At 47.7% G+C, this 23,886-nt stretch overlaps 1 protein-coding gene across 1 annotated transcript; it reads right to left on the bottom strand.

Annotated features, from left to right (window-relative positions):
- Positions 1 to 4,850: 4,850 nt before the first annotated feature.
- On the bottom strand, positions 4,851 to 7,750 carry LOC111153580 (DIRAS family GTPase 2). The gene has a single exon (XM_022512703.1). It carries the CDS (start codon positions 7,687 to 7,689, stop codon positions 7,090 to 7,092), a length of 600 nt encoding a protein of 199 aa, XP_022368411.1. The 5' UTR covers positions 7,690 to 7,750; the 3' UTR covers positions 4,851 to 7,089.
- Between the last annotated feature and the right edge of the window lie 16,136 nt (positions 7,751 to 23,886).

The following is a 23,886-nucleotide window of genomic DNA, read 5'->3' as shown; positions in this document are numbered from 1 at the left end:
GAAGCATGAGGGCATCCGGTCGCAGCAGTGGATTTCGACACACAAATTTACAACTGCAGATCGCTGTCTCAACGGGACGTTGGTGTCTTACATGAAGCCTATGCCCTGGTCCTCCTGTCTGCTCCTGAACCCCACCCTGTGGTTGTCACACTGCCTATGGGGGGTGCTTGTAGTGTCTAACTCTGAGGGCTGCTTTATGACTATAAAGTGAGCGTGTGCGTGTGTGCCGTGTGTGTGAGGTGGGTTTGGACCTGCAGCCACGGCCAAGAAAGAATTCTTGAGATGTCTTTGGTGCAGAAGCCGGTTTTATTAAAGCCCAGGGACAGGACCCTTGGGCAGAAAGAGCTGCCCTGATTTTATACTGGGGAGTTGGGGGAAGGGAAAGGGAGGACTGATTCTATACTGGGGAGGAGGGAAGGGGGAGGGGGACTGATTCCATACTGGGGAGCTGGGGAGGGGGAGGGGGACTGATTCCATATTGGGGAGGAGGGGAGGGGGAGGGGCACTGATTCTATACTGGGGAGGAGGGGAGGGGGAGGGGTGACTAATTCTATACTGGGGAGCTTGGGGAGGGGGGACTGATTCCACTGGGGAGCTGGGGGACGGGGGACTGATTCCATTGAGTAGCTGGGGGAGGCCAGAACAGAGGGAAGCATCCCACAGGACTTCTTTTGCTCAAGAAGACTCTCAGGATACCGGAGGCCTGGCCGTTGCCCAGTTAAGGTCGTTGTCCCCCAGTAAGACACTAACGTGAAGACAGTGGGAGCTTCCGGGGAAACCCTACGCTCGGCCTTTCCCAGGCCCTTGTCAACGGGCTGTAGGTCATGAAGAAACGACTTTATCTTCCCTTTGCCTTGGTTCCCCACGTCACTCATGGAGGGGAGGTGATGCTGGGGCTCTGGGAAATGGAGTCCGTGAGTCTCTGGAAGTCGGGTCATTGACATGAACGCTTTTTCCTTGTCGTCGCTAAGATATTGGTAAGGGAGGGAGACTCCCATCCTGCAGGCCTGTGACCTCTGTCCGTGAGCCGTTTGTGTTCCCTTCCCTTGGTTCTGGGGCGGCCTGAGGGCCTGGGGAAGGCCCCCCGGGAGTGTGGGGGTGCGGGATGTCAGCCGGTGCTTTGTCGACAGCTCGCTCCGGCTCCCGCGTCAGTACAGCAGTGTTGTCAGGATGGTGCGGAAGTTCCCATCTCTGAGGCGGGGGGCGGCCTCTCTGGGTCCACCCGTGACGGCATCTTCTAGGTTGGGCAAAAGCTGCTCTTAGTCCGAAGGAGATAATGGAAGGCTAAGGGGCCCTGGGACAAAGAAACAGACCAGGCCCTGGGACAAAGGAACTGACCAGAGGAGTGCAGATGTCAGAAGCACGGACCTCTGACCCCAGCCAAGCTTTCTGGGGGCAGTGGCAGGTTGGCGGAGCCCTGAGAGGACGGATGGGGGGCTGTCGGTCTTCGGGGTCCGCGGAAACTTAGGCTGTCAGGAATGGAGTGTGCACATGGACCTGCTGGCCTAGGATACTTGCCCAAAAGGGAATCTTGATTAAATAAACAACATTCTTCCCTCAGGGAGTTTTAGGGAAGCGGCAGGTATTCCCAGCTAATCCTAGCTCCCAGCAGGGGCTTTCCAACCTTACTCTATGTTTGGATTCCCCCCACACATCCTGAGCTAAGGCCGCATTGGAGCCCTACTACATAGTGATTTCTGCATCAGGGCTCGGGGATCAGGAGGCTTCAGAACGCCTCCAGGTGACTCCAGCCTGCAGCGGGCTTCGGAGTGCAAAGTGAAGACCACATCGCCACTCCAGGTGTGGTCGGTGACCAGGAGCAGAGCGTGGTAGCCGGGAGCCTCCTAGGAATGCAGATGTCCAGGCCCGGGGGACCCCTGCAGGCTCCAGCTCCGGGGAGTCACCAGGCCATCCAAGAGCTTTATTTGCACATTGAAGCCTGATAAGCACCAGATGGGATGCCCTTTAATGGGGCCGAATGGGGCCTGCTGATTGCAATTATCTGTTACGTTGGAGAAAGCCCTGAATAATGGGGCAATAACGAGGGGCGGAGAGCCAGAGCAGGAAAGCCATCAAAGAGGCTTCGGGAAAGGGAGGCGAGCTGGCTGCGGGCTGTGCCGGCACAGATTCACCTCCACACCGTCACAGCCCTTCCAGGCCGAGTCCTACACGGTCGCCGGTGTCTCCGGAAGGCCCAGCATGTGACTAGACAACGCTCCGTGCTTTGCGCTTTTTAATTGAATCCTGAAGGCCACCTCTGTGGCGGGCGCTAATTCCCCTTTCACAGAAGATCAGAGGTTAAAATCCAGCCCTGCCCGGGTCACCTGGCTTTTCACAGGCAGACATAGGGTTTTACCTGGTTTAGAGTTGTTGGTTTGTTTTCCCCGTGTCCCCAGAAGTCGAGTTTGTATTATAATCGGCATTGAGAAGGAGGAGTGAGGACCGAGGGTGCCCAGCAGGAACTGAGCCCAGAAACAGCTCTGGGTTCTCAATAGCAAACCCACTTAACAGCCTGCCCTTGAGAGGGGGTTGGAGCCGGAGACACAGGGTTAAAAAGGAGATTCTCTTGATTCCTGTTCGGAAGCCAAGGAGCCCCCTGCCTCTACTCTGTCCCTCCCAGCTCAGCTCCTGAAGCCTGAGTGGGGCAGCCCGGGACAGGGGCTGGTAGGGACTGATATACCGAAGATGCTAGGGTTTGAAGCTAACAGCCAAGAAAAAATTCTTGAGATGTCTTTGATGCAAGAAGGTGCTTTTATTAAAGCACGGGGACAGGATGCCAGGAAGAGAGGGGTGACCAACCATCCACTTTCAAGTGGGCAGGGGGTCAGGGGCAGTGTAAGTCTCTAGGAATTTTGGAAGGCAGGACCTTGACCGGACCAGGCATTGTGGGGAAAAGGCCATTCATTACCGCCTAACAAAAGCCCAGCCGTGAGGCCCCCGGGGGTACATCGGTGGGTCATATGCTTGGGGGATGATCAACAACACGGGTCTCTGGGGGGGGGTTAGGGACAAAGGAAGTCTCCAGAGGAACTTCTACGTGCCAAAGCAAATGCACAGGGCCCCAGGGCTCCCCGCCCCAGCATAGTACCAACACCCAGGCAGCCAAGCTCCCAGAGGGATGCCAGGCCACCCTGTCCACACCTGCCAGTGAGCTGCAGGTAGTAAGGAGACTCGGTTCTTCCTTGGCCTTCATGTCCCACACCAGGGAACACCTGGGAAAACCTTCTGGAGGGGCACCTGGTGGCTCAGTCAGTGAAGCATCTGCCTTCGGCTCAGGTCATGATCCTGGGATCCAGTACCGCTTCGGGCTCTCTGCTCAGCGGGGAACCTGTTTCTCCCTCTCCCTCTGCTGCTCCACTCCTGCTCCTGCTCTCTCTCTCTCTCTCTAACAAATAAATAAAATCTTGGAAAGAAGGAAGAAAGGAAGAGAGGGAGGGAGGAAGCGAGGAAGAAAGGAAACCTTTGGAAACGTTGTCCCCATCCCAGCCCCACACAGAGCCTGATGGCCTCCCGTCCGGCGGTGAGCCCACGGAGCAGGTCCAGGAGAACAAGCTTAAGACCCTCCCTCCCTGACAGGCCGCACCACAAAGAATCAGAGCCACCACCTCCAGAGGGTCAGAATGGAAGCTTTATTTCAATAGGTTTCATTATTTTCAGAACATCACTGACAACTAGAAACTGGTATGCAAGGGTGGTTTCTGTAACTGAAGAGTAAATAAAACAGAATCGATCATGGAAATGTAACAATAGACACCGTGAGTATAAATACACACGTTGGTCTCCCACACGTAGAAAAGTCATGCTCTGTAAATACTCCTGTCCACGTACTGTCCCTGTGGAGGTCCAAGTTCTGGGATGGGGCTTGGAGGGCTTACGTGGGTCCCGTTAGCGACGGACGCTTTCAGAGAGCTTATGTACAAGCGACACGTTACAAATCTTGAAAAGGAAACTAATCACAGAACAGTTTTTAAAATCTTTAACAGTTGTTTGTTCTACAAAGAATGAGCATTTCTTCGATATTAGAAATGGTGAAACAAGTACGTTAGCTTATAGATATGTACAATGTACGGCTTTATACCTCAAAAGTGCAGGAAGGTAAATTATATATATACACACATAAGATGTATATATAGTGTTAGATCCAGGGAACAATTCAATATTGCTCCTGTTGGTCTTTGTATTGCATGCATGCCCGGAGCACGCCCATGGCTTGTCACCAGATGGAGGAGGGACCAGAAGGGACACAAGGGGACTCATGGAGCCCCAGGCATATCCCCAGAATGCCATCTTCAAAGCAATATTTTGAGTTTCGTGACATCTTGTGGCCAGGTCAACCACTTCTGTGCCCATGTGCAATGTTTGGAAGGGTCCTTCAGAACAGCAGGGACATACTCAGGACAGGGCCACCTAAATACTAAGCACATCCAATTCGGGGAACCAACTCCTTGAGCCCTGAGACAACTGGGGATCTCCTCCAAGACTGTGCTGAGATCATCATCAAACCCTCAGTGTGGTTCATGGACAATGATCTCCCAACGAAGACCTGTGACAGAGGCACCAGTAGCCTTCCCAGAAACTCATGGGCAAAGTACAAAGGAGCAAAATGGCTCCAGTTTTCAACCATTAAAAGCTCCTCCTATTTTTTCCTCTTTTCCCCCATAACCCTCTGCCTTGAAACCAGAGGGAGAGACAGACCATAAGAGACTCTTAATCTCAGGAAGCAGACCGAGGGTTGCCGGAGGAGGGTGGGAGGGCTGGGGTGGCTGGGGGATGGACACTGGGAAGGGTATGTGCTATGGTGACCACTGTGAATTGTGTAAGACTGATGATCACAGACCTGTACCCCCAAACAAATAATTCATTGTATGTTAATTAAAAAAACCCAAAACTCTATTGATGAAGCTCTAAATGCTTCAGTGGCAGACTGAGACATGAGAGGCAGAACAGGAACTGTGACTTCTACCAGTGAGGACAGGGTGCCTGGCAGGGAGGCCTCATGCCAGGAGCCTCGGGGACACGCACACAGCCCCTGCTAGACCACAGCCTCCGATGGTGGCTGTGACGTCCTGTTTCTTCTTCCACTTAACCCACATCCAAATGACAAACTGGTCACGTCTCTCAAAGAATAGAAACAAGTAAAAAAAAAAAAAAAAGTAGGACTAGGTTGAAAAATAAATGTTCTAGAAAGTTCACCAGCCAGGTGTTGCTGTGAAGGCTGTGGGGCAGCCACCATGGGGGAGGGGCCTCCCTTAGGACCTGCTGGGACCTGTGGTCTGGCTGAGGCATCCTTCTGGGCTCCCCAACCCCACTGGCATGCAGGCCACATCCACACCCTCCCTGCTCAGGGTGCCACTAGAAGACCAACATGTGGGAAGATAGTGGGGCGGCTGGTTCTCAGTGGTGTCTCCCACACATGGCACCACCCATACCACCTGGGTACTTGCTGGCAGAGCACAGAAGAACAGCAAAGCCAAGGATGCTGAACCAGAAAGGGCTGATAGAGGGTGTGCCCAGTGCACGGAGCTGTCTAGACAAGAGCAGAACGAAAGGGGCTGAAAGCAAACATCCCCAACTTGACCACTCTGTGGAGGCTGGAGTGGCCATCTGACAGCTGGGGGCTCCCCGTCCCACACCAGGACCCCCTCCAGCCTCTTCCACCTGCCAGGCAGGAAGCCCTGCTAAAAGGAAGATTCTGGAATTGGGGCCAGTGTGAGCAACACCGACTCGAACAAACAGGAGGGCTCACAGGCTCTGTCGGTGGGAACTTTCTGGAAGCAAAGCCAAACCAGACTGGACACAGCAGTTAAGCTGAGCGGGCTGAGCCTGCCTCTAGCCTCCACCCATCTCCTCGCCAGCACGCAGGAACCAGCAGACGCCCTGATTTGGTCTGGAGGATTAAGGATGCACACAAGGTCATTAAGAGGAAAAGATCATTGTTTCCGGAGTGGAGAGCACGTCGAACAGCGATGAGAAGACACTGGTGTCACAGAGCATGCAAGATAACCCATTCCTTGAACACGCTTTCTGGGAATATGCTTCTGTTACAGACAGATCATCAAAAACACAGTGAACGACTTCTGATTCGAAGTATTTCATCGAGGGGCAGAGTATGGCGTAGAGGTGTCCATGTGACTTAGAAAACAGATGTGCTTCTGGTCTTCGGATGGCCTTTGCTGGCTGTTCCAGCGGCATATAGATGGAGTTACCGAGAAGAAGGAAACCATCTTGGAAGGCAAACAGCTGTCTAAAAATAATGGCTACTTTAATTGCCTTTATTTAAAACCTGAGGGGCTGGAAGAAGCAGACCCCTCCTGGGTCAAAGGGAAGATAAAGCACATCTCTAAAACCCTCAAGGGGAACTCACCGAGTGCCAGGACACTGCGCTAGTCAGTCCAGATACCCTTGCTCCCACCCTGCAGGGTGTCTGACCCAGCAGGATGCCACCACTGTATGTGAAATAAATCCTCCTAAAAGTGACAGGGACACCCGCTAACGAGGTCTGGTGTTGGGAGTGCCTCCCCCTTAAGCAGCAAACCTCACATGTCAGGGACCCGTCAGCGAGCACCCTCCGGGGGCCACTGTGACATGTTATTTGTAATTCAGCTAAAGGACCTGAAATGGAATGAGCTTGGCCTGGGCTCCTCCCCTCCCGCCCCTCCCGGCCCCAAGGGTGTCCAGCTTTGAGCGAGTTGGGGGGGGATGGCCTGGTCAGGGTGGGCCGTGGCTGGGGTCCCACACTGTCGCAAGCATGCAGACGGGACCCGTTCCCGCCAACCCAGACCATCCTTTCCTGGTGAAGCCGCCTTTGGAGACAGCCAGAGCCTCTCCATCCCCCACAAGGCCGGGCAAGGCAGGGCGTCCATCCAAAGGGCTGGGAAGAATCCCTGATTCTGGAGAGGGGGTGCTTATCGATGGTGGCTTGAAGGGCCCTCTCAGGGAGGACAGGGCGTGTGGCTCGGTCCAAAGGCGATGTTGAACACGTGGGCATCAGACATGCTACCCTGACGACAGCGGGTGTCACGTGAGGTGGGGAAGGGGATGGGAGTGGGGATAGGGGGACACGCCGTGGCTCCTCCCACGGACGGGACTTCACATGACCACGCATTTGCCTTTGAGCTTCTCTTTCCTTTTCTGCTGCTTGCTCTTTTTCCCGTCGATCTGGAGGCTCACGGTCCTACGCTTCTCCAAGTTGAGCAGCTCCTGGAAGAGCTCCTTCACGTTGTGGTTGAGCTTGGCTGAGGTCTCCATGAAGGCGCACTTCCACTTCCGGGCCAGGGCCTCGGCCTCACCGCTCTCCACCTCGCGGCTGGGGCTCTCGTCGCACTTGTTCCCCACCAGCATGATGGGGATGCTCTCCACATCCCCTTTGATCTCGCAGATCTGCTCATAGATGGGCTTGAGCTCCTCCAGCGACTGCCGGCTGGTGATGGAGTAGACCAGGATGAAGGCGTGGCCCTTGGAGATGGACAGCCGCTGCATGGCCGGGAACTGGTGGCTGCCTGTGGTGTCGGTGATCTGCAGTGTGCAGATGCTCTTGTCACAGCTGATCACCTGCCGGTAGGTGTCCTCCACCGTGGGGATGTAGCTCTCCCGGAACGTGCCCTTCACGAACCTCAGCACCAGCGAGCTCTTGCCAACGCCCCCGGCCCCGAACACGGCCACGCGGTAGTCATTGCTCTGTTCCGGCATGTTGCTTAGGACCTCTGACTGTCACCAGGAAGCACCTTGCCGAGGAACCAGACGTGGGAGACAATTCGTTTAAAAAAAAGAAAAAGAAAAGAAAAAGAAGAAAATCTTGAGAAGGAGCACATTACCCTCGTTTGGTAGCTTAAAAAGAACAGGAGAGATATGTTTTGCTTTCATGCTCCCAACATAAGATAATTTGAATTTCATTTAAATAGTCTAGAATTCTAGTAATTATGGTCAATCTCCAATTTTCAATAGGACCGTTGCTCTATTAAGTAGCTAACTACAGTCAGTCTGTTTCTCCTTCTTAGACCACGACCCTGAGCATCCCTGTGTCTAGGGAGAAGGTGCCAAGTCAGTCCAAGGGAGGTGGCATCAAGGGAAGGGAAAGGGGAGATGGGCATGAAGTACCCTCCAACACACACACACACACACACACACACACACACACACACACACAAAACCACAGAGGACCCTTATTGTTTCACCCAAAGTACATTCAGGTCATACTATATGATTTTTTATAACTACAGGGGTGGGGAAGAGAATGCTGTTAATATTTATTCAATGTTTATATTAACCCATGAAATCCTCACCACCTACAGCCCCAGTGTCACTGTCCCCGTTGTGCACTGAGAACACTAGAAGCACAGAAGGCATCAGGGAGTGTAACTTCCCGGACTTCACGTGGCTGGAGACAGGTGGGCCTGGCACACAAACCAAGTGTCACTGCCCCCCCGTGGGGTGTCCCCAGGCCACCTATACCGGGAGCTGGCGGCAGTGGCTTGGTCACTGCCAAGGCCGTGGTATGGACTGGGTCACTGAGCAGCAAGCGTTGGCAGGTAACTACAATGTTTGGAGGGCCCACTCATTCAAATCAAATTTCAATCAAAGTTAAAATGATTATAGGTACTTTCTTTTTAAGAATTACCAGGAGTCACGTGTTATTGAGGTAACAGAAGAAACAGCCACAAGTGGTTGCTAAAATGGAGCAGAATGGGGTTTTTCTTCATTACAAACATTGCCTCCCACCCAAGAGGAAGTGTGCTGTCCTCACATATGGATGACCAACTATCTTTCGTCCTGTCTCTTCTCCGGGAAGGAAGGACATATAACAGACAAAGAAGTAGAGAATTAAGCAAGATCCATTTTTCCCCCCAGGTGGACAAGACTGTGGAAATGTGAAGCATGGAACCCATTTCTTCCAGGAAACCACGGTGCTGGTCACGCTTCCCATCTCCAGTAACTCATGGACCATAAGAAAAGTGACTGCTCAGCAAAGTCAATTTCAGAGGCCAACGATTAAGTGTAATTAGCCATCGAAATGAATAGGTGTAACTATGTCCAATGGCAGACAGGGCATCGGATCGAAGCCCAGGATGCCGGCATTCCGTCTTCCAATTCTTCTCCAAGCTTCAGTATTTGCCTCCAAACCAGCTCAATGAAATTTCAGCCGTACTTGCAAGCACTTGGGAATCCCTCACCAACCAGGAGGCTGAAGAAGCATCAAATGTCCCAGGAAAACACAGAGAGGTGTCAGGTAGTTCAAAGACAGCAAAAGGCTTAAGGAAAGCCCGCTCCGGAGTTTGGACAATCTATTAAATGCTCACAAGATCATTGCGATCAACTCAAGAGTACAGAATTATAATACACTGTTCTACATTAAAAAAAAAAAAAAATGCAGTGGTCTCTGGGACCTGGCTTGAAACCTCAGAACAAGCCACTCTCTGTTCTTGGGAGGCCATGTCCACACTCAGCCTTGCCTTGTACTATGGCTGTTGAGCTCAGTCTGGACTGGGAGCATCTACCTGGAAGGGAATGTGTCTTAAGCTCTGTATTCCAAAATCTCTATAGCCCTTGGCCTTGAGCTCACGCTCATCCTGTGTGTGCTGAGTATGCGGCTGGCCTTGCTAAGGTGTCTCCATTATTCCACTGGCAACCAAAATGGAGAAAGCCAACACGAAACACAAATAGGAAGAATCCAGAGCTACAGCTGTGCACTTGCCCGAGAACTATCTACTGAGCTTCCTGGAAAGACCAGGCTCTGGGCGAGGGGTCAGAAAACCCGTGTGCAGAGGGCAGACCTAAGGAAGGGGCTCTGTTCCCATGGATTTTAGGATTAAGTGAAGCAGGCAGAAATGAGAAGATGACTTCACAGATAATTAATAAATTATATCACAGTGATGCTGCAAAAGAGAGGTCTGAGGGCAACTCAGCCAACCCGGGATTCCAGACCCTGCTGCCCTAAGGTGGTGGCATAGAAGCAGGAATCTGACAGTGGTCAAATCATAAGCCAAGGCAGGAGGAAAGCCCAGTGGGGCCCTCAGGAGAGATGCCACCAAGGGCTGGGTGAAGATGCGGAGTGATGAACTGTGCATTATCCAAGAGACATTGCCTCTTGCCAAAGTCCAAGGGCGGGAGTAGAGCCAATGTTCATGCAGGGGTACTAAGCCAGTGCTGCCATCTGGGCGAGCTGGGCAGGCAGGTAAGCGGTGGCATGTTAGTCAAGAAGAAAGGCAGGTTTGAAGAAGATGAGGAAGCAGCTGTGATTGCTTCAGGTTTGTAGGACAGACAGGTAGAGATAGTATCTGTTGGTGACTGGGCTTTAGTCTGAAAGGTCAGCAGAGAAGTCTAGTCTAGCAATGAATGCGTAGGTCTCATCTACACAGAAATAGCACTATAAAAAGTAAAATTGGCCAGGGAGAAGGCACGTACCAAGAGAGAAGACCAAATGCCAAATTTGATGTAAGAGAACTTGGTGAGTTATCTACTTAGACTTCCTGCACTAGAATTGCCTGCAACAGAAGATAGACGTAATAATAGCACCTTCTTTTCATAGCTGCTAGGGGGCGCTAGTGAAACAAGACAAGACCCAGCACTGGTGTGGTTGGGAACCCAAGCTCTCTGGCTACATTTAGTGAAGACTGGGCAGCGAAAGGGATCACAAAGGAGCAGTAGGGTCAGGGGTACAAACTGGAGAGAAGGCACAAAGTGCGAAGAAGGCCAAAAAAAAAAAATCGTGGAGGGGATGTAGCTGAAGCAGTGTTTAGAAGGAAACTGTAGCTATGAATATCTCTGTTAAATAAGAATGAAGATTGCAAATCGGTAACCTAATCACCCACCTAAACCCAAAGTAAGAAAAATGTAGGAAAGATTAAAGTGAGAGTTAGTACAACAAAGAATAGAAAAACAATAGAGAGAAATCAAGAAACTGAAAGCTGGTTCTTTCAAAATATCAACAAAACCAACAAACTTTTTGCCAGACTGACCAAAGAAGTGAGGAGACTTAACTGCTAAAATCAGAAGTGAAAGAGGAGACATTACTACAGACCTTGCAGAAATATGAAGTGTTATAAGGAGCTCCTGTGACCTGCCTCATGGTAACATGGTAACACTAGTGGCTCAGATGAGACAGACCCAAACTATCAAAGCTCAATCAAGCAGAAATGGAAAATCTGAAGAGTAGTAGCAGAGTAGTAATCAAAAAACTATCCACAAGGAAAGGCAGGTCCAGACGGCTTCACTGGTGAATTCCAGCAAACATTTGAAGGATTAATACCAACACTTTACAAACTCTGCCAGAAAGTGGACTAGGAAAGAACACTTGTCACTGTTTTTGAAGCCCTGATGCCAGCTTGAAGCAAAGATTTCACAATAAAACTACACACCAGTATCTCTTATGAATATATACAAAATCTTATGAATATATACAAAATCTATGAATATATACAAAATCTTATGAATATATACAAAAATCTTCAACAAAATACTAGCGAACTGAATCCATCAATATATAAACAAGATTGTACATTATAACAAAGTGAGATTTATACCAGGAATGCAAAGTTGGTTTAACATTCAAATATTACTATAACATACCATTATCAATAAAAGACTAAAAAAATTATAGATCTCGGTAGATACAAAAAGGAATGAAGTTGACAAAATTCAGCACTCAGTCATGATTTAAAAAAAAAAAAAAAGAGGATCAAAAATAAAAGGAAATTTCCCCAACCAGAAAAAGGGCACATTATGCAACAGGGCAACTAAGAAAATACTTAATGATGAAAGACTGAAAGTTTTCTCCCAAAGACCAGGAAAAAGACAAGAGTTCTCAGTCTTAGAGCTTCTATTTGCTATTTTCCGGGAGGTTTTGACTAGAAGAAAAGTCAAGAACACAAAATAAAAAGCATCTAGATCGGAAAGGACAAAACAAAACCATTTATGGCAGATGGCATAACCTTGTCCATAGAAAATTTTAAGAAATCTTCCACAAAGAAAAAAGAACCAATAAACTACCCCTAAAAGGGTTTTGAGTGTCCATGTGGAAATCAACTGTATTTCTACATGCTTGCAATGAATAATCTGAGACAAAATTAAGAAACCAATTCCATTTATAGTATCATCAAAAAGCATAAGATACTCAGGAATAAAATTAATGAGGAAGCATAAACATTACACTCTGACAATTAAAAAATATTGTTGAAAGAATCTAAAAACCTAAATAAGTGGAAAGGCACCCATGTTTAAATGTCAGAGGACTTAATTTTGTTAAAATGGCAATATTCCTCAAATCACCTATGGATTCAATACAATTCCTACAAAAATCCCAAATGGCTACTTTACAGAAATTGACAAGCTGATTCCAAAATTCACATGAAAATTCAAAGGGCCCAGAATAGTGAAACAATGTTGAATGTAGAAAGAAGGGAGAGGAGGGAAGGGAGGGAAGGAAGGAAGAAGTTGGAGAGCACGTACTTCCTGATTCCAAACTCACTGAGGGGCAGTAAGCCACTGCACGTGCTCATCTCTTGATTCTGAAACAGATTCACAGATACAGAGGAAGAGGTCCAGAGACCCCAGTGTGAGAAATGACATGTTCAGGGTTAACAGGGTGGTCAGCCAGATTGTTCTGAGTGAACCTCATCTTTCAAAACTATCATGTGAATGAAATATCAAAATTTTTTAGATATCATAAAAAACCAGGACACCTCATAGGTTTGGATCTCAGACCCAAGTTCAAAGAAAATATCCTTACTGATAGAGTGTGGGGCGGTAGCAGGTGGAGGAAGACTGGGACAGCGTTTCATGTAATTGGTGTGTCAGGGGCTGTGGAGGGAGCCAGAGCCATCTTGCAGTGCATTTCGGGGCCACAGGACTGAAGAGATGACCAGAAAGACAAGCGTGGATTTCTCTTGGAGATTCAGGGCTTAAGGGAAGGGGAAGGGATAACCAGTCTGGGGTACTCTAGGGGAAAGTGTATCAGGATGGGTCTTATGGAGACACAAAACCCCCACCCCAGACCCACCCGAACCACCTGTGATGTTTCAGCTTAAAAACTTTCAAACAAACAAATGAACGATGAGTTGATTTAAAAGATAAAGGAGATTGTAAGACTGGCTTTCATCCACACCCAGGCCCCGTCCTTCCTTCGGCCGCCTGTCTCTCTTTCCAGAAATAGCCTCTGTTGAAAAGAACGGACACTCAGTTGTCACTTCCTGATGTTCACCATTATAATTTTAAATAATGCACTCGCTGCTTCAATCCTACATCTTAGTGTCTTGACTTTCTGACTGGGCCATGTCCTTCTGTGGGATTAGCACAATGCCTTCCTCAGCTGCCTGGGCTTTGTCAGTTCTCTATTTTTAAAGTACATTATTTAAAGTACAGTCTTTCAATTTTCTAGGTACAATACTGTCAATTTATTCTAAAATTTATATTAAGTCTTTTGCCTGCAGGTTGTTTCTAAAACCCTATCAATAAACAGCATTAAAAGGGTTTTGTAGGGACACCCGGGTTGCTCAGTCGGTTTAGCATCTGCCTTCGGCTCAGGGTCTTGCGATCGAGTCCTGCATCAGGCTCCTTGCTCAGTGGGGAGTCTGCTTCTCCCTCTGCTTGTGTCCTCTCTTTCTCTGACGAATAAATAAGAAAAATCTTTAAATAAAAAGGGGGGTGTTGTACAGATTCTTCAAGGCAAAAGTAGAGAGTAGGATTGAACCCACTGAGGAAAAGGTCACTATCAACCAGACTTTCCTGACTGAGGCGTAATTTTCTGTGTCTGCATCCCGGGCGGTCTTAGGTTCGGCTGGGTTTTTCCTCCTCGCTTTTTTTATTTTTTTACCTTGGTGACTCTTAGTTGCCAAGTTTTGGATTTCAGTCTATCATCACCTTCCTTGGATCCATTTTTGTTTTGGTAGCAACATTACTGATAAATTCTGACGCCACTGACATTTCTGAGTGCACGCCTTTCTCACCTGATAGATGCAACCCTACAGCCAAATTAAGCTCGAATTGTGCTTTCCTCAGATTTTAAGGATTCTCTGATTTTTAACCTTATCATCCAGGGATACCCATGCGAAATCCAAGTCAGTAGGAGATTCTTATCTCTAGAGGGAAGCTGGGATCTTCCCTTTTCTTTGGCAAGCTGAGAATATTCTCTATACTCTGGGAGTTACAATATCTCACCAGGATGGATGGAGAACTGCTTTTTAATTGTTTTTTGAGGGTTGGGGAAGGCTGCAAAACCTGACCACCTCACAGCCTGGCCAAATTTTCTCCTCTTTTTAAAAAAGTGCATTATCCCAGCCGCCATGCCTTCTCTCTCTTTCTGGAACTCTTCCTAGGTGATGGAGGGAGTGTGCCTGTTTCTGATTTCTCTAGAATCTTTCCCCTTACACTTTCAAGCACCTTTCTGGCACTCTGATCTTCCTTTCTCACAGTAGCACTTTTCTTTCTTATCTCAAGGAAGGCGACCCCACGCTGTCAGTGAGAACGCTGACTGACATTTTGGCTGCTGTCCTTGTCACATATCTGAGCTATCTCGGGTTCTGTCTGTCCGTTGTTCACAGCCATTGTTTTTACGAATGTCTGCTAATCCCCGGTTGTCCTGATTTACGAAAGAATCACCACATTGGCTGGGAGGGGCAGCTAGAGGGGATCTCCGGGTGCGCAGATCTGTCCCCCAGAGCCCGTGCCCTGAGTAGGATGACAGTCTGGATACGTCTCTGCTCTCCTTTTCTGGAACTTGTCTGGATTCAACACTCTCTCATCCCCTTACACATCTGAAAAGCTTATACATAGATAAATGAGGGAAAGGGAGGAAATGAGCCATCCCAAAGTATCATAAATTGCGTGTCTTATACTAAAGAATTCAAAATGAGACATTTTAAATACGGAAACTGAGGTTAGCGGTACGGTATTGTGATTTATAAGAAATACACATTTGATCATTCAGATGATGAAAAGACATTTTTCGTATATATTTGGTCTTCATCATGGTTCCTGGCGCACAGCTTCCAAAACCCTTGGCATCTCCTGAGTGAGGACAGCAATGGGAGTGTCTTTTAGTAAAAGATCTGGTCTCTAGAGCCATAAAGGGGAAACGGGTGTCTTGTTACTGACGAGGAGCCCCTTTCCACCACACTGGGTTTATGTTAAAGAGACGACCTTTGAAAAGTACCTAAAGATTGGGGGGCTGGTTGCCAGGGGAACCAGCCCTAAAGGGAGCCTCGGAATCTGCAGCTTCCCTTCCTCCCACCTCCGGGGAGGAGAGAAGGCCTGAAGGTTGACTCTGCCAATGGCCAATTATTTAGTTGATCATGACCATGTAATGGAGACACCATAAAACCCTAAAAGGATAGGATTTGGAGAGATCCCGGGCAAGGGCACACGGGGACTGCAGGGAGAGTGGGGAGAGGGGCACCTGGAGTGGGCACGGAAGCTCCACCCCTTCCTCAGCCCTGGCCCCAAGCCTCTCCTCTTCCATCTGCTCTCCCCGAGCTACCCCCTTACCTAATAAACCACTGACCTAGTAAGCCATGTGCTTCCCTGAGCTCTGGGAGCCGCTCTAGCAAATTAATCAAACCCAAGGAGGGGGTCGTGGAAATCCCTGATTTCTAGCCAGTCGGAAGTGCAGGCGACCATCAGGGCTTGCCACGGGCATCTGAAAGGGAGAGCAGGCTGCCCGCAGGACTGAGCCCTCAGCCCAAGATCTCATCTCCTCTCGGCTGCGCAGTGTCAGAAGTGAGCTAACGGGCATGACGCCCAGCTGGTACCTGGAGAAGTTCGGGGTATGGCAGGGTGTGGGGGGACACAGGCCCTATAGGCGCTGTCACAGGGTGCAGAATGACAGGAGGCTATCCGAGCCTACAGGGCTAAGAATCAGGGGGAAATGGACTTCAATTTCCTGACTCACAGACGTTGCCCATCCAAACCTCCTGTAGGAGAAACAGCAGATTCCTATGAATGAGAAAAAAGGAGCATGTCGGTAAAACCACAGCCTTCACCTGCGTTCTAGCCTGAATTAAGCTTGCAGGAAAAAAAGAGAAAATTATATATACATATATATATAATGTTTTCTTATACACACACACACACACACACACACACACACACATATGTAAAATAAATCATTCAAACCTAATCTCCTAGAGTAGAAGAATTCAGCTCATGAAGTGTGAGCATTTGGAAAAACTTGACCATCTGGGTGCTCTCTTGCCACAAATCCCCATCGATGGTCTGAGATCAAAGGCGCGTGCCTCTCCTGAAGATTACACGGGTGATCTCTACTCAATCCTCGCCTCGGTTCTCCAGGATGCCTTCTCCTCAAACACATTCGCCTTCATCACAATATTTACACTTCATTGTTAAACAAATTCCGTGTAAATTCTCTAGAGAGGAGAGCGTACCTTTATTTATTTTTAGAATCTCGATTTAATTAAACATTCACTTCATGTCCCTTCTTTGTGGACCCTAAAAAATGACTGATTTGTTAGTGGGAAACATTTGTCAGACATAAAGAGTTAAACATCGGGGGCTTATCTTTCCCCAAAGAAGCAGACTCCTTGTCCCGGAACCTTGCCTCATGGTGTTCTGGAAACATCCTGCCCTGCAGCGTAAGGACAGGTGTTGAAACAGAGGACAGGCACAACCAGCTACACCCAGATAATGGGGCCCCTACCCCTGGGGGGTGTTAGGATGGGGGTGTCCTCAGGTACCCCTGCAAGACTCATGGTATCCACAAGAATGAAACAAATGGAGAGACACAGAGGCGCGGCTTGGATTGGGGTACATTATTCTTTAAGGTTCTCATTATTAGAGGCAAGTCATAGCCCGCAGCTGAGGCACAGAAGAAAGGTCCCCTGGTGATCGTCTGAGGCTGTCCCCTGGACTCCATGCTCAGAAACATGATGGAACAAAGTAACATGCATTTTGTGATGCTTTACACACTGCCAAGAGCCTGACTATATTTGGGGCACTTTCTGCTTGCCTCCTTTTCTTCCCATGCGGGTACGGGAAATGAAGAGGCAAATCTTGCAGATAAAAATACCATCATCACCCTGGTCAGAGGGTCAGTTCCCAGGTCGGACCCTCCACGTCCGCCGGCGCGAGCTGACCCTGCAGCAGAGTGGACCCCGGAGGAGGAAGGCAGCGGGAACAAGGGAACTCTGCGGACCAGGAGCAAGAAAGCATCCGGTGCCAGGCGTCAAGGCTCAGTGTGCGGCCCCATGCGGCCCCATGCGGCCCCGGGCCTTGCTTCGCCATCAGCCTATTGAAACGGGCGTCTGCATAGGTGCACGTCGTTAGGTGGGCTTCTAGGTTGAGCCAAAGAAAAGCTGACAAAATCAGCAGGTGGCTACTGAGGCCGCCCTCAGACAGCCATGAGCTACTTGCTACTCCGGCCTGGGGGGGTCTTAGCTAAGAAGCACTGCCAAGTCCAAGGTCATGAAGCTTCAGCCCCACGAATTTTTCTAAGAGTTTCATGACTTTCGTTCTTATAGTCAGGCCACTGACACGTGTTGAGTTAGTTCTTGCATACGGTGTGAGAAGGGCCCAACTTCATGCCCCTGTGGCTATCCCGCCGTCCCCACACCACTTGTTAAGGAGACAATTCTTCCCCCAAAGAACGATCTTGATCCTCCTCGTCCAAAATCAATCAGCCGTGCCGGTGAAGGTTTATTTCTAGACTCCCCATCCCACTCCGTCGGGCCATCTGTCTTCTTAGGCCGGCACCACGCTGTTTTATCTACTGTGGCTTTGCTGTAAGTTTGAAAATCCGTAGGTGTGAAGCCTCCATCTTGGAGGTTCTTTTTCAAGATTGTTTTGACTACTTGGGGCCCTTTGGACTGTCACACAAATAAGTAAATTGGACTTTGGCAAAATTAGAAACTTTTGTGCAGCAAAGAACACGTTATCAAGAAAGTGAGAAAAGAAAACTCACAATGGGGGAAATACGTCCTACACTCTGATAAGACGCTATCATAAGGAAAAGACAGAGGACTCAGAACTGAGTAGCCAAACAAAAAACAAACCCACCAAAATATGGACAAAGGGCTCGTCTAAATATTTCTCTGAAGAAAATATAACTGTGGCCAAGAAGCACATGAAAAGATGTTCCACGTTCGTCGCCAGGAAAACGCAGCTCAAAGCCACACTGAGGCACCCTTCACACCCGTAGGATGTGCACTCTCCGAAACCCAGAGAAATGACCAAAGAGCAATCAGAGAAGACCGTGGGGAAATTAAACATAGAACTGGCACTGCAATCCACTTCTGGGTGTACATCCCCAAATAACTGATAGATAACAATACACAGACATGTAGCTAAAATACTGAAAAGATGCTCGCACACCCCTGTTCGCGGCAGCACTGATCACTACAGCCAGCAGGGGGGAGCGACGCAGGGTCCGCGGACGGAGGACTCCACAAACCAAACAGGACATACTCGCAATGCATCATTACTCAGCCATAACGGGGCCGGAAGTCCAGACACCTGCTATGGCACGGATGAACCCCGAGGACAGCACGCCAAGTGCAATGAGCCAGTCACAGAAGGACAGGGGATGATAAGATCCCACCTACGTGAGGTCCCCAGAGTACTCAGATTGGTGGAGACAGAAAGCAGCAGGAGGTGTGCTAGGCCTGGGAGGAGGAGGCGATGGAGGGTTAGTGTCTGACGGGGATGGAGTTTCAGTGTGGGGAGGTGACGGGTTCCTCAGACACATGGTGGTAGGACAGTATGAAAGTGTGCCAGGCCAAGCATGATCAGTGATGCACGGAGGCTTTTGGAGGGGAGGGTGGTAGGGGGTTGAGAGGGCCTAGTGGTGGGTACTAAGGAGGGCACGGATTGCATGGAGCACTGGGTGTGGAGCTTAAACAAAGAATCTTGGAACACTGAAAAAGTAAAATTAAATTTAAAAAAAAAGAAAATGACGCAAGTGGTGGATTTTACGTCGCCTGTATTTTAGCACGAGAAAAGTCTGATTGTAAGTGTGAACATTTTTAGCAACCACGGAACCGGGCCCTAAAGACCACACACAGGACACAAGCACAATGGACAGCAGCGGCAGGCAGACGGTCCCTCCCCTTGCTCACCCACGCCGCACAGTAAAAGCATTAAGGGTCTGATCTGATCTGGCAAAACCAAACAAAAAATCTAATTTCCTGAGAAGACCAATTAACACTGGCACCTACTTCCTGAACCCACTCTTCTACTGCGCCAAAGGTGACATTAGGCATTGGCTTTTGACACTAAACCCCATGAGGCTCGTGTCCAACATGGAAGCCACTCCCCACGTGAGCTTCGGCGAGACTCAAGGGAGAATTCTTGCACTGGATTTCGGACCTTAGTATAAAAAAGCTGCTGCATGGGACGCCTGGGTGGCTCAGTTGGTTGAGCGGCTGCCTTCGGCTCAGGTCATGATCCCGGCGTCCTGGGATCGAGTCCCACATCGGGCTCCTTGCTCATCAGGGAGCCTGCTTCTCCCTCTGCCTCTGCCTGCCATTCTGTCTGCCTGTGCTCGCTCTCTCTCCCTCTCTCTCTCTGACAAATAAATAAATAAAATCTTTAAAAAAAAAAAAAAAGCTGCTGCATACCCCATTCACAGCTATGATATCACTGACAACGTAAAATGATGCTATTTCATATACATTGCATATATTACTTAAATTAACTTCAACTGGGGCGCCTGGGTGGCTCAGTGGGTTAAGCCTCTGCCTTCGGCTCAGGTCATGATCTCAGGGTCCTGGGATCGAGCCCCGCATCAGGCTCTCTGCTCAGCGGGGAGCCTGCTTCCCCCTCGCTCTCTGCCTGTCTCTCCGCCTACTTGTGATCTCTGTCAAATAAATAAATAAAATCCTTTTAAAAAACATCTAGGGACGCCTGGGTGGCTCAGTTGGTTAAGCAGCTGCCTTCGGCTCAGGTCGTGATCCCGGGGTCCTGGGATCGAGTCCCACATCGGGCTCCTTGCTCGGCAGGGAGCCTGCTTCTCCCTCTGCCTCTGCCTGCCATTCTGTATGCCTGTGCTCGCTCTCTCTTCCTCTCTCTCTCTGATAAATAAATAAAATCTTTAAAAAAAAATAAAAAATAAAAAATAAATAAAAAATAAATAAAAAACATCTAAAAAATAAATTAATTAATTAACTTCACCTGTGCCTTTACGTTTTAAAATGTAGTTTCTTTACAAAATGCAAAATTACATGTCTGGCTCACACGGTGTATTTGCCGGTATACAGTGTTCTGGAACAAATCCTTACACTTTTTTCTTTAGCAAACGTTCAACAACACGTTATAATTAATCCCATGAGTTACAAAAATTGAATTAAAGGTGATTTTTTTTAGAAAATTCTTAGAATCCTCTTCTAATTAATAGTTACAGGCAAAAAAGCCCCAAGTCATCAGAAAAAATACAGATTTTCCTGCTGTGACAAAGTATATAAAATAATATGTCAACATGTGTGGTGACGAACCAAAATCAGAATCCTATAGAAATATAGGATATACAGAATCCTATAAAATCTGTTATATATCTGAAATATAGGATATACAGAATCCCATAGAAAGATAAATAAGAAATAACAATGCATGAGGTGCAAGGAACCCATAGGAGAAGTTTCAGAGGAGAGATTTGCTACAGTTGAGCCGAAGCACAAAGGTCTGAACACACTTCCATGCATCTAGTATTTGCTCTACCGATTCTCTCTCAGTAAGACACTCCGGCACGGGCTCTCTTCTGTCAGTGTTGGCTGGTTGGTTTGTGTGCTCTCCCCACTCCTTGCCCAGTATCGGCACCGCAAAGGCAGGGTCCCTGCTGAATTCATTTACCAGGCATCTGACTCATCGGGAATCCTCAGCACGTACTAAGTGATTATCTGTTGTTGGAATACATTTCTGTGAGCCAAACAAGGAAAACCGTACCAGAGAAGATATATGAGTCCTTCAAAGAAACAAAATGAAGTTGTGAAACATGAACAGAACACTGACCACTCACAGTTGACAACGGCAAGTGAAATAAAAATTTCCAAAAGGAGACGTGCCAACATTGTAAGAGACAGAACCAGTGTGCAGAATTTATTGTACCGCTCAGTAAGTTCTTACAGCAAAGAAGTATGAGCCCAACGTAGGCAGGCGCTCCCGGCTATCGTGCATTCCGGATATTGGTTTAATTTTTCCCCTCACCTATTTCATCTACTCCCTACCCCTACCACCTCCGGGCTTTCCTATCTTGGCTATTATAAATAACACTGCGATAAACATAGGAATGCATGTGTCTTTTTCAATTTGTGTTTTCATTTTCTTTGGGTAAATTCCCCACAGTGGGATTACTGGATCCTACAGTAACTTTCTGAGGACCCTCCATAGTGGTTCCCACAGTGGCTGCACCAGCTTGGGTTCCCACCAACAGTGCACGAGGTTCCTTTTTCACTACATCCTCAGCCACACTCGTTATTTCTCGTCCTTTTGATTCTAGCCATTGTGACAGCTGTGAGGTGGTACCTCACCGTGTTTCCATTCACATTCCCTGATGACAGGTGAGCTAGAATCTTTCCGTGCGTCTGTTGGCTCTCCGCATGTCTTCTTTGGTAAAATGTCTATTCAGGTCTTTCTCCATTTTTAATCAGATTATTTGAGGGGTTTTTTTGTGTGTGTGTTGACTTATATAAGTTCTTTACATATTTTGAATATTAATCCCTTCTTGGATATGTCATTTGCAACTATCTTCTCCCATTCACTAGGTGGCCTTTTTGTTTCATCAATGGCTCCCTTGGCTGTACAAAAGCTTTCTATTTTGGTGCAGTTCCAGTAGTTTGCTTTTGCTTTTGTTTCCCTTCCTGAGAAGACATGTCCATAAATACGGTGCTAGGGCCAATGTCCAAGAGATTACCACTTGTGTTTTCTTTTAGGTGTTTTATGGTTTCAGGTCTCACATTTAGGTCTTTTATCTCTTTGAGTTTATTCTTGTACATGGTATAAGAAAGCGGTCCAGGTCCATTCTTTTCTATATACCTATCTCCAACTGTGTTTTTAAATATAAAATAAGCATTTTTAATTTATAAGAGATAAGAATATATATATTATATTACATATGAGGCAAGTATTTTAATATATATATAAATAATATATAATAATATGTAATATACAAAAATAAAACCTTTAAGATAAGATTCAAATTCTTGAACACACTTTACAAGGAGATAAGAAGCAACCAGAAAAACGCCATCTTCTGCTGCAGGACGGCTTCCTAATTACCTTGTAGCACGGACTATGTAAGTGTTGCCAAATGAAAAGGCAAGTCATGCGTTTATCTTTCATACAACATGCAACTGTTCTAAATTCATTGCCATTTTCTGTATGGCAGATGGCTTTGAGCAGTCGGCCATCTAGCAGGTATTATACAAAACTAAGCAGACTTTCTCCATCTCTGTGATATAAAGATGAAACTATAAGCATGAGAAAGAGACACAGTCCCTCCTTTGGGAACACAACTGCCCTGTGGAGAGAGCAGTTTGGAGAGACGTGCATAAAATCACTCCCAGGAGGTTCATGTAGATGTCACTGAGATGGTGACACGGGCTGTTCCTGACTTTGTTCCCCCTGACCAGAGCCACTAACATCTTGTCAAAAATAAGACAGGGGCACCTGGGTGGCTCAGTCGGTGAAGTGTCCGCCTTCAGCTTGGGTCGTGATCTCAGGGTCCTGGGATCGAGCCCCACCTCGGGCTCTCTGCTCAGTGGGAAGCCTGCTTATCCACTTGTATTCTCTCTCACTATTTCTGTCTCTCTCTTTCAAATAAATAAATAAAATCTTAAAAAAAAAAAAAGAAAGAAAAAGGCACCACTGAGAGAATTCTAGAACACGGAGGTGAAGTGGAAACACCCTCTGCCTGCACCCCAGAGCCCAAGACAGTCCGTGTTAGAGGAACCACCACACACTGACCACATTGCCCCTTCCCCAGGCCAGTGTAGTCCATGAGGACAGGCCTCCCCTGAGCCTCTAGTTCCTTCAGGGGGAAAAGAGAACCCAGGAGGGATAATCAACCTGCCCCAGCACTGTGGGCCACTCTGTGGGAGTCCCTACTCTGATTCACACCATGAGACCTACAGCAGAACCTCCGGGGCTTACCACTGGGAACCTGTGAACAGAAAATCTGAACAAATCAATTACTAGTAAGGGAATTGACTCTGCTATAGAAAATTTCCCAATAAAGAAAAGCCCAGACCAGATGGCTTCACAAGTGAATGTAAAGGAGAATCAACACCAGTCCTTCTCAAACTCTTCCAAAAAAAAAAAAAAAAAAAAGGAAAAAAGAAAGAAAGAAAAGGAGGGAATACTCAATACCCATATCAGAAAAGGACACTATTAGAAAAGTAAATGACAGGCCAATACCCTGATGAGTTTAGACGCAAAAATTCTCCGTAAAATACTGGCAAACTGACTTCAGCAGCACGTCATAAGAATCATTCACCTTAATCACGTGGGGTTTATCCCTGAGACACAAAGATGGTTCCACATCTGCAAATCAATGCATGTGACAGATCACATCAACAGAATGAAAGAAAATAATCATACGGTCATCTCAACAGACGCAGGAAAAGCATGGGACGAAATTCAGCATCCACTCAGGATAAAAGCACTTGACAGATTAGGCTCAGAAGAAACCTATCTCAACATAAGAAGATCATGTATGGCAAGTCCACACTAACACCATCAACGGAGAAAGGCTAAAAGCTTTTCCTCTAAGATCAAGAACAAGACAAGACTGCCCACGGACACCACTCCTACTCAGTATGGTACTAGAGATTATAGCCAGAGCAATTGGGCAAGAAAAGAAACAAAAGGCATTAGAATTGGACAGGAAGAATCAAAACTGTCTCTAATTTGAAGATAATATTATTTTATATAGAGAAAATCCTAATGACTCTA

The sequence above is a fragment of the Enhydra lutris genome, unplaced genomic scaffold, assembly GCF_002288905.1.
Source record: "Enhydra lutris kenyoni isolate GAN:26980312 unplaced genomic scaffold, ASM228890v2 scaffoldscaffold33, whole genome shotgun sequence".
In the NCBI taxonomy this organism is placed as follows: Eukaryota; Metazoa; Chordata; class Mammalia; order Carnivora; family Mustelidae; genus Enhydra; species Enhydra lutris.
The sequence above is the reverse complement of the archived record's forward strand: the minus strand, read 5'-3'. Positions and strand labels throughout refer to the sequence as shown.